The sequence below is a fragment of the Kogia breviceps genome, chromosome 12 (assembly GCF_026419965.1).
Source record: "Kogia breviceps isolate mKogBre1 chromosome 12, mKogBre1 haplotype 1, whole genome shotgun sequence".
NCBI classification, from domain to species: Eukaryota; Metazoa; Chordata; class Mammalia; order Artiodactyla; family Physeteridae; genus Kogia; species Kogia breviceps.
In genome coordinates, this window is record NC_081321.1 from 38,879,056 (window position 1) to 38,889,395 (window position 10,340).

The window sequence follows — 10,340 nt, forward strand, 5'->3', positions numbered from 1 at the left end:
AGACAGCTGCCTCAGTTACCCAGACAGGGAAGAAAGCTTCCTCCAATATAGCAGGGACCACAAAAGCACAGTCAGGGATAAACATCTCAAGGCTCTAGGTCAGAAATGCTAATTTTTCAAGCAGAGTTGATTATTTTCACTAAGGACCCCATCTTAGCACTGGCCTCTTCTTATTTCAAACATTTCTGGAAGCTTATATTATTCTGCTAGAGCTGCCATAACAAAATATCACAGACTGGGTGGCTTAGACATCAAACATTTATTTTCTCATAGTTTTAGAAGCTAGAAAAATCCAAGATCAAGGTTCCAGCCAATTTGGTTTCTGGTGAGAGCTCTGTTCCTGGCCTGCAGATGGTTGCCTTCTCACTATGGCCTCACATGGCCTTTCGTTGCACATGTGAAGAGAGAGAAAGCAAGCTGTCTCCTATGTGTCTTCTTGTAAGGACACTAATCCTGTCAGATCAAGACCCATTCTTATGACCTCATTTAACCTTAATTACTTCCTTAGAGACCCCATCTCCAAATACAGCCACATGGGCATGAGGGCTTCAACATATGAATTTGGGGGGAGACACATGCATTCAGTCCACAACAAAGCACAACATTCCCCTCCTCTAATTCAAAAAGAGCTGAGGGTCTTCTCATGCTTTCTGGCTTGGTGTACGAACCAGCCATGGATGACTGCCAGAAACTTGCACCCACATCTGTATTTCCTTAACTGGTAGCTAGGTAGCTTTAGTTAAGGAAGCCAGTCTTCCAGGCAGGAGGAAGAAGAGCCAATGAAAATGAGAGAGAAATAACTGTCAGAAAGCTAGACTTACTACTGACCCAATGAAGGGAATGAGGAAGAGTCAAAACCAGCTTAAGGTCCCATAGGATGTGGCCCCATCCATCAAGGCATTCTTATTTCGTTACGCCTGCCCCAATTTTCCTTATCTGTAATACAATCTCATAGGGTTATTGTGAGGACCAAATGAGAAAGTATGTAAAGTGCTAAAACGGGGCCTGGCCTGCAATAAGTTCTCAGGAAATTTTAGCTACACATAGTTACACTTCCCAATTTCCTACTCTAACCAGCCTGCACATCTTCATCTCAGATTCCAAGTCCTTGTTCATGTTGGTACTTCTGTCTGGAATGGCCTTTCTAGTCTCCTCCACTTACACAGGCTACAACATCCTATTCAGGCCCTACTTTCTCCACAAGGCCTTCTATGTACATATATGATATTTAGCACCCATTCAACTCATCTTGATTAAGTAACAATGTTGCTTTGGCAGCTAACAATCTTATACCTTTAAGAAGCTATTTCTTAATTTTGGTGTGTTTTTCAGTGCCTAATAGGGTGCTACATTGTAGATGTTCAGTAACTCCTGCTGAAGAAAGGAAGGGGAGAAAAATCTGGATTCTGGGCAATAAAAAGGTCACCTGAACCTTGAAGCAGTGCTTCTCAGCTCCGGTTTCCCAGTATGTGGAGAGGTCTTGCCAGGATGATCACAAAATGGTCTGCAATTCTCAAAACAAGATTACTTTTAATTATACTTTAGTTCTAAAGCAAACCTAAATCTGTCACACAGCACCTTCTGAAGAACGGAGTGTTATGAAATCAAACAATTATAGGGCCAACACAATCCCCAAAGGTCTGGGAACCATTGATAATGCTGCATCTGGTAGAGTAGTAAGGACAGAAGCAGACAGACAGCAGACAGCAGCAAAGGCAGTGAGAAATGGGTGCAGAGCATATAAAACTCAATGGTATCTATTCCACATTGGGCACATACATTGATATTGTCAACAATCCTGTCAGGGAGGGATCATTATCTCCAGATCTGCCTGACTTCCAAGCCATGCCCTTTGTTTCCCTAATCCTCCTTGCCAATTCTATTAATGAGAAGGGGTGCTGCATTTGGAGATGTTGTGTGGCCAAGTAAATATGCCTTCCTGGCCATCTTCATAGAGATGGTACTCCTTGCTGCTTGAGGGAAGGGAATGGATTTTATTTTAGGAAGCTGGGAGGGCCTCAAGGGGGCAAGAATAAGGAGGGATGGAAGTTGGGGGAGAGATGTGAGCCTCAGGCCTGGGGAGTAATCTACAGGCTGTAGTTTAAGGGAAGCCAATTAGTTCTCCTTGTCCCCAGATATCTGCTGACCAACATATTAAGGTGCTAGGAATCAGCACCATTATGGTCTTATGGTTTAAGGCCTTATTTTCAGCAGGCCTTTAAGATACATGCATTACATGAAAAGAAGAGTGAAAACGGGCCTATCAACGTAGAAATACTAATTAGTTTATCAGATTAGTCATCACCTGGAGTGACATGACAGTAGGGCATCAGGATCTGATAGAATGAGACAAGAGCAGGTTTAGAAAGTAGGACGGAAAGGTCCACAGCCTGGACTGTGTTTCTGAAATCACTCTGAAAGGGGGAGGGTGGTGGTAATGGGTACCTGGTGTGGATTGAGGGAAATGGGAGGTGGAAAGGTACTCAAGGTAAACTTAGCTTGCTTCCAAATGTCGGCTTTATCAAGCACTACCTGGAACCCTAAGTATGCTTTCACCTCCAGACACTGAACTCAAAGTGTCACAGGGTGAGGGAGGTGAGTGGGCAACTTGGATGCACATGGAAATCTGGAATACTACAGGCTACAACCATACCTCCAGCTTCCAGGAGCCACAGAGCTAAACCAGGCGCAAGGGATACAAAAGTGCCACTTTCCAAATGAGAGGCAGGTGGGCTCCTCGCCAGTCCCTGACATCTGTGGCTCAGCCCTGGCAGCTTAACAAGTACCATCCATCATCTCTTGCATCCTGGGAGAAGGCTCCTTTGCACAAATCCAGTCCACCCTCTGCGCAGCATTTTTCCTTTGGCCGGGAAGGGAACCGATCCTGAAGGCCACTAGAGGGCAGTATATAGCAGGGACCCTGTGCAGGAAGAGCATAGCCGCTACAGGGAAGGGTGGGCTCCTGGTGGTACCGCCAACCCCTACCATCCCCCAGGCCCTGACACTCTCCTTCCAGTGCAGTCCAATTTCCTCAGAGCTTCCATTCCTAACTCAGGGGCACTTGCCTGCCTGGATTCCAGGTGTCTGCTGCGTTGGACCCAGAGGTTCCAGAAACACCCAGGCCAGGAAAGCAGAGCTAGAAATAATGGGAGAGGGGAGAGGGGAAAGGTGGAGAAAGCCAGTAGAAACAACAACCAGGACAGGTGATCAGGAAGGGGGCTCAGGTTTTAGTTCCTATGTGCCCTTGCTTGGAGGGCCTATGCCCCCTCTACCCCCATACATCTGCCCTCAGTCCATCAGGAAGGATAGGTTCTAGCCCTCTGTCCAGGTTCTTTCTCTTGATCAAGAGTGTGTGGGGACTATCAGTTATGAGTTAGCTAAGGATTCCCATGAGTCATCAGTTGGTCCAGTTACATCCCCCTAAAAAACATCAGCCCCATGTAGACCCCTTACACCAGAGTAGGATGGGGATTACGGTGATTCTTGAGGGAGGGACCAGGACTGCAGGCTAACAATTGGGGGCCAGAATTCTTTAAGTATCAGTACCCACAGTGGCCAGAGCCACCTTTGGAGCCCCTATGAACAGAAAAAGGACGTTTTTGGGTTTTCTTGTTCCTTGGGTAACCATGGTCCCTCCAACAGTCGGTATGCAAACATGTGGGCAGAATGCTAGTCCTCTCTGGGTGGGAAAAAGAACTAGCCACCTAGAAAAGGGCAGACTCTTCTGGTCTCTGTTGCTGGTCGATTGGGATGCCTGCTCTGAGAGAAGGAAGCAGGGTGGGACGACCTGCTGGGGAAGGAGAGGGGAATGGGAAGTAAAGTACGGTTCCCTTTCTCCGTACCCCCCTCCCCCAATCTGGAGGTAAATCACCATCTGAATAGAGATATTTCCCAATAAGCTCCCGGAAGCCTTCTCTTTATTAGCCCACTTGTAGGAAAATGTCAGATGTCAGATTGGCTCCCATGTCAGATAACTGTTAACGCCGTGCCCCAGCCCCTCATCTTGCCAGGCGGGGCAAGCAGATTATTATATTACAATTTATAAATAGAAAATAAAATAAAATAATCGGGTGGGGCTGAGGCACTGGGGAAGAAGAGGAGAAACAGTCCTCGTCGACGAGTACCCATCATCAACCCCACCTACCTAGGACCCAACCTCTCAGTTAGAGGTTGCCCCTAAACCATCGCGTCCATTTTTCTCCCTATCCCTCCCTCCCTCCCAATCAGCATCGTCTGCTGCCCACATCCCCAGATGTCAGCCCGCACACTCCCGTTTAGGCGGATGCCACGAGGTTTCTATGCCTGGAGCGCTCAGTCCAGCAGCTCCTCCGCCAAGCGATAGAGGAACCGAGAGTACCAATGCATGCCAGTTGGCTGGACGGCCCCGCCCGGAAGCAGCGCCCCCAGCGCGTGCAGAAGGCGCAGAGGAGCAAAGGCGCGGTGCGCCCACTGGTGACTCTCCAGAACCGCGTAGCACGAGGCCAGGACATCGTTGACCAGCAGCGTCCCGTGCGCTGTGAGCGGTGCGAACACGCCCACGGCTTCCTCCCGCGCCACTCGGGCCACGCGCGCAGGCCGAAGGGCGTCCCCGCCTGGCGCCAGCACCGAGTCCCCCGCGCGCAGCCTGCGCGCGAACACCGGTGCAAAGTCGCCTGGCTCGGGCGCAGGCCCTCGAGCGGCGAACACCAGGTGCCATGGAGTGAGCAACAGCTTGCGCGGGGGCCGCTCGGTCTCCACAGCCACGAAGGAGGCCCGGCGCTGCAAGTCCCGGTCCAGGAAGAGCAGCACGGGCGTGGGCACCACCCGGCCTGCCGCGTCTGCCGCCAGCACCCAGTCACCGCGGTGCAGTTCCCGCAGCCCCTTCCGCTCGCCGCTCCGCAGGCGCACGGTGGCATTTCCCGGAAAGCAGCCGCCTGCCCTGACCGCCAGTGAGTTATCTGGAGGGGACAAGCAGAGAGAGGATTGAATGGAGACCAGTTCCAGAATGTTAGTACAGATTGTCAAAGACGTGGGTCAAGCCCAGCGCAGACCTCCCCAGTCCCGGCACAACATGCAAGTTCCCACGGATCTGGTCCTAACCTGGGCAGAAATGGAAGGGGTTTACAATACTAACGCCCACTTGGTGTCCCCTAGAGTCACAACAGGGCTGCGCACCCTCAGTTTCCCGGAGGGACCTCACCACCCACCCCGTACTGTACCGGCTTTGACAGACACGTGGACGTGGTTGCGGGACTCGTAATAGACCCAGTCGAAGCCGGCTTCCACGGCCAGGCGCGCCAGCAACCCATACTTATTGCGGTCGCGGTCGGACGTGGTGATATCCAGGGCACGTCCTTCGTAGTGAAGTGAGTCCTGAGCGTGGTGGCCGTCCTCGTCCCAGCCCTCGGTCACCCGCAGGCGCACTCCGGGCCACATGTTCATCACCGCAATGGCCAGCGCGTTGACCCGCTCTTTACAACGCTGGCGGGGAATAAAGGAGTCAGACTCCTCAGTACCACTACCACCAGCATGGGGGCTAAAGCGACCTGGACGGGAGGGTTAATTCCTCTTTGTTTTCCCGACACCCCTCCAGTCCCTCCCAGATTTTGAGTGTCCTGAGGAAGTGAGAATCTGAATGGGTGTAGTCGCTAATCTATGCTCTATGCGTCGTTGGCGAACTGTGGGGTCACCCCTGAGATTGAGAGGGAGCGCCCAAACCTAGTTCTTTCCCCCACTTTTAATTTCCGCCCCTCATCCCTAGTTGTTCTGGGACCTCAGTTCAACCTGGGAGAGGGCAAGAGTGGAGAGAGCGGGTGTAAGCTTGGTCAGGGAGGGGTTGAGCAGCCCGGCTCCGCGAGAGGAGCCCCTGTTTTGGCCTGGCCCCCGCCCCAAGCCCCGGCTGCCCTCCCTCCGCCTGATTCATCTTTTGTTTCGTTGCCTTCCCTGGCACCGGGCATCGCTTCCTTCCTTCCTTCCTCCTCCTCCTTTCAGCCCCTAGCATTAACCCTTTCGTGGTGCGAATGCCCCCCACAGAGGTGCCCAAGCGGAGCCGTGCGGGATCTAGGCTGCTGGAAAAAGGGTTGGGGTGGCGGGGGCTGCGCGAAGTACAATGGCCATTCTCCCGGATGACTTAACCGAGCGAGAATCCCGGGCCGAGGCCGGGGACGCGCCGGGAGAAGCGGACTCAGCAGCTCCATCCACAAAGGCGCTTTTCAGCCGCCCCGGCTCAGAGAGAGGAAAGGGCAGAAAGCCGCGCCCCCCATCCCTGCTCCGGCCCGCCGGGTCCCCTCCCCCAGCGCGGCCAGCCCTCCCAGTTCCAGCTCAGGCTCCGCCAGCCCTGAGAGCCCCCCATCTCTCCGTCTCTGCTCCGGAGGCAGCGCAGAAAGGCGTGGGAGTAACACCTGAGAATAACGCGAGCAGCCCTTGCGCGGATCTGGGGGGCCCCCTGCAGGGTGGGAGTGGAGAGGAGGAAAAGCAGCAGCGGCTGGAAGCCTGCGCCGGGGGAGTGAGACCACGGTTATCTCGGCCGCTCCAGTCTGGGAGCCGGAGACCTTGGCGCGCACCACAGCACGGACCTCGCGGGAGGAGGCACAGAGAGGACAGCTTCCTTTTCTTCTCCCCGCTCTGACCTCTCCTCGGACTTGGTTTTCTCCTAACTGCCAAAGGGACGTTTCCCCCCTGCCCTTCTTCCCGAGTCTTCTACACCTCCTCAGGGTTGGAGAGGAGGGGAGGGGGAAGACAGGAAAAGTGGTAACTCCTTCCAACTTTTTGTCGTTTTGTCCCCTAAGGAGGCCCTGAGGCCTTGACCTGCGGGGGCAGCAGCCCAGTGCAGAGCCAACTCAATGGAGGCCTTTTGCAGCCAGGGTGTGGGAGATAAGCAGGACCGAGGGGGGTTCCCAGGCCTGTCAGAGCCTCTCCTGGGCCTATCCCTTGTTCTGCCCCCTCTGCTGCAGGTGGAAACGAGAGGAAAGGGCCAGGATATTCCATCCCTGGCCAGGAGGGAAGGAGTATCCCCTTCCCAATCTCTGGGTAGGAGGAATGCTTCAGGGCAAGAGCAAGGAGGAATTCTTTCTCCCCTGGACAGGTTTTCCTAACAAAGTAACCTGGAAAACTATGGCAGTTAATCAGAGGAAATCCGTACCCCTCCCTCTCCCCCCACCTCCCCATTCCATACACAATTAGGTGGTGTAATGGAAAGTGTATAGGACTTAGAATCAGGAGTCCTGAATTCTAGTCCCAGGCATGCCACTAATTAGTTTCAAGATTTTGATTAAATCACTTTTCCTCCTGGGGCCCAGCTCTCATGTAAAAATGGGAGGCGGGTGGTGGTGGTGGTGGTGGTGGTGTGTGTGTGTGTAAGAATGTGACCTCCAAGTTTCCTTCCAGCTCTGACATTTGAGATCACAGGGCAGAGGTGGTCCTTCACACCTCACTCTAGGTTGATTAGGTTCTGGTCTGCAGCAGATGCTTAATACATGGTAGTTGAATTCATTTTAACCCTTTAATTCCAAGGAAAGTCCCTGAGCTACACTGAGTTTGAGGGACACAGGAACCCTTTGATTCTCAGGTGGGCCCATCTGTTCTTCCCATCAAAGATCACTTTTCACTCCAGGACAGTCGTTTAGACTCTAGAATAGCTTTACCTTGGTTCTGGGATGCCTCCCCCACGCCAAAGACAATTCTTGCCCAGCCCCTGCTCAGGTAGATGGCCTGATGACCTGACCCTTGGTCACCCCTTTCCCAGCCCCTTCAGCCTCTTTGGCCCACAGAGCTTTAACACAATCAGGTCAGGAGCCAGGCTAAGGGTAGAGCTTTCTGTCTGCTGCCTAGCCAGCTCCTGGCCCCCAGCTCACCCCAGCCCTTCCTGCCTGGCTCGGTAGCTGACCCCCGGTCCACGCCTCAGCCATTTCCCGTCTCGCCTGCCGCCATCCTCCTTTCCCCGCCCTCCCTGTCTCTCCCAGCTTCACTCTCACTAGTCCCTTCTCCCCCTCCCCATGCAGCCTCTCCCTGGATCCCTCCTGATCACTCAGTACAGCCAGCAGAGGGGTGTGTGTGTGTGTGTGTGTGTGTGTGTGTGTGTGTGTGTGTGTGTTTGGGGGGGGGGTGAGGGGTGAGGAGTGTAGGTAGGTCCTTGAGATCAAGGTCTCTATAGATGAAGTCCAGCTCACACCATCCCCCGTCCCCTCCGCCAGCTGCCAGAGGACAGCAGAGAAATTGGCGGTGCCCTCGAGCAGGTGGGGAGAGGCCCTCCTTACCTCGGTCATCAAGCGGTCTGCACCACTGTTCTCCTCATCCTTGAAGATGATGTCGGGGTTGTAGTTAGGCACCAGGTCCCGGAAGCGCTCAGAGCCTCTTGTCACCCTCCCCTCGGCCGGCCCACTGGCGCCCAGGGTCCGCTCGGGCACGCTGGGCACAAATTGCTTGTAGAGCAGCGGCACGAGCTGCTTGCGCACGTAGCGGCGCCGGCCAACCGGCCCCCGGCCCGGCCCGCAGCTCTGGGCCGGCAGCGCCAGAAGTGCCAAGCAGCACAGGGGCACCAGACTGGCCGGCAGCGCCATGGATGCAGCGGACTCCGGCCAAAAGGGAACGTTCTTGTCCTCACCAGCTCGCTCGTCAGTTGGGCATCTCCCCCTGCACCAGAGAGCGCAGCAGGCAGAGCTGCCCCCAGAGTGCCCTAGAGCTCTTGTGGCTCAGCACACCTGGCCGCCGCTAGCTCTGCCTACATACCCCCAGGCGGTCTGGAACCTGCTACTGACCGGCCATCATAGCAGGGAAGGGGGGTCGTGGGTAAGTGCCAATCCTGCCGGGCTCTGCCGTCAGGCTCCGGCTCTGCCAGAACGCCGGGGCTCCGCCTTAAGTGGCCCCTGGCCCCGCCCCCCGCCCTTCTCCCAGGACCGTCCCGCCCCCTACCACCGGGGCGGGGGCTCTAGTCGGCCACCGCTGGTCCACTTCGTTTCCACCCTGGAAACCAGGCAAGCACCTGCCTAGGAAATTCTAACAGCTGTACAGTCCTTGGCTGCCTGGATAAGCATCCCTCTACCTCTAAGCCTGTGTGTGGCACCAAACCACCCTCCTCTGATACTTGAATTGGATCTTTGCTCTCCCCAAGCCTACCCTGGCAGGTCATGTCCCCCGCTATCATCTAGTAGCTATGGGATCCAATTTCTGCCCAAGGTTAGCCAAGCCCTTTGGGCACACAACCAGAGCCTCCCTTCTGTGGTCCTTCCCCAACCTCCCCCACTTCCACCTCTACTCCTTAGCAGTAACCAAGACTGGAAGGGCTGGATACCAGGGGACCATTTTCCCTGGTAGCTTTGCAGTCTTCTGCTGGGAGCTTCCCTAGAATCAGGAACAGAGCTTCATAGCTATAGTCTGGTTTAGGACTTCAAACTTTTGTCCCCTTATCCTTGCCAAACACCCAACTTGTGGACTGGAAACTGCTGGAGGGCAGTGGGTACTTAAAGTCATAGTCTCTAACAGGCTAATGATCTCTTCCCTTTACCCTCCATCTAGTCACCTCTTTATCTTTCTCCTTCTCTGCCCCACCTGGAGCGATTCGGGTCTCATCTCAGAGGCTTTGAGCCTGCAACACTTCACCCATTAATCTACTATCGTTTGGAAATCTTTCTCTAAGAAGCCTTCCCTGATGTTCTGACACTGGACCTCTATGTTTCCTTGAGAACCACTAATTAACTGCCATCCATTGTGGTATGGTATTAAAATTATGTCACCCTTACTACACAAAGCAGTTCTTAAGCACAAACAAACACAATCTTAGCTGAGCACCTGGCCTATAGTAGGGTGCTCAGCAAGTATTTGTGGCAACTACACTTTTTTTTTTTTGTATTCCATACTCACTCCTCACTCAGCTCCATGGCTAGCATTCACAGTAACTTTGTGTACATTAGAAAAAAGCAGCCCTTCCTCAAGCCACCCGATTGCCATTTGCAAGAAAAGTCATAGTAACTATACATACAGTGACTGTGAGGTGAATGGTGCCCCTAGCAGTTGTGCAATGTACAATCTACATAACCGTGAGCGGAAACTTTGCCTCTGCCCCCAACATAGCAGGGGGGGCTTGCAGAGTATTCAAGGCACTGAAAGCCTCGCGAAAGATGGAGTTAGGTTCTTCTCTGAGAATCATAAACCCTTGTCAGGCAGCCACTTCTTTTACTCTACATCCAATAGGCAGGTCAAGGAGGAAAGGGCTGGTATAGGGGGGAAGGGGATATTATATAGGGGGATGTTATCCCATTCCTACACTAATGCCCACCTACCCCCAATAACCGAGGCACAGAAATAAGGCCTGGGCATAGGGAAAAGTCAGGTGACCAGCCAGCTTTAAGGAAGGCTAAGGGAGG

At 53.7% G+C, this 10,340-nt stretch overlaps 1 protein-coding gene across 1 annotated transcript; it reads right to left on the reverse strand.

Annotated features, from left to right (window-relative positions):
* Positions 1-1,510: 1,510 nt before the first annotated feature.
* DHH (desert hedgehog signaling molecule) lies at positions 1,511-9,221 on the reverse strand. The gene is made up of 3 exons (XM_059080638.2): positions 8,235-9,221; positions 5,199-5,460; positions 1,511-4,937 (listed from the first exon to the last, which is right to left on the reverse strand). The coding sequence occupies exons 1-3, from the start codon at positions 8,535-8,537 to the stop codon at positions 4,312-4,314; spliced, it is 1,191 nt and encodes a 396-aa protein (XP_058936621.1). The 5' UTR covers positions 8,538-9,221; the 3' UTR covers positions 1,511-4,311.
* Between the last annotated feature and the right edge of the window lie 1,119 nt (positions 9,222-10,340).

What these genes read in the sequence shown, in the direction of transcription:
- DHH (XM_059080638.2), bottom strand. Translation starts at nt 8,537, where the DNA reads ATGGCGCTGCCGGCCAGTCTGGTGCCCCTGTGCTGCTTGGCACTTCTG. An exon ending in CAGACCGCTTGATGACCGAG is followed by an intron (nt 5,461 to 8,234) that starts GTAAGGAGGGCC and finishes ATTCCCCGCCAG; the next exon opens with CGTTGTAAAGAGCGGGTCAA. An exon ending in CCACGTGTCTGTCAAAGCCG is followed by an intron (nt 4,938 to 5,198) that starts GTACAGTACGGG and finishes TGTCCCCTCCAG; the next exon opens with ATAACTCACTGGCGGTCAGG.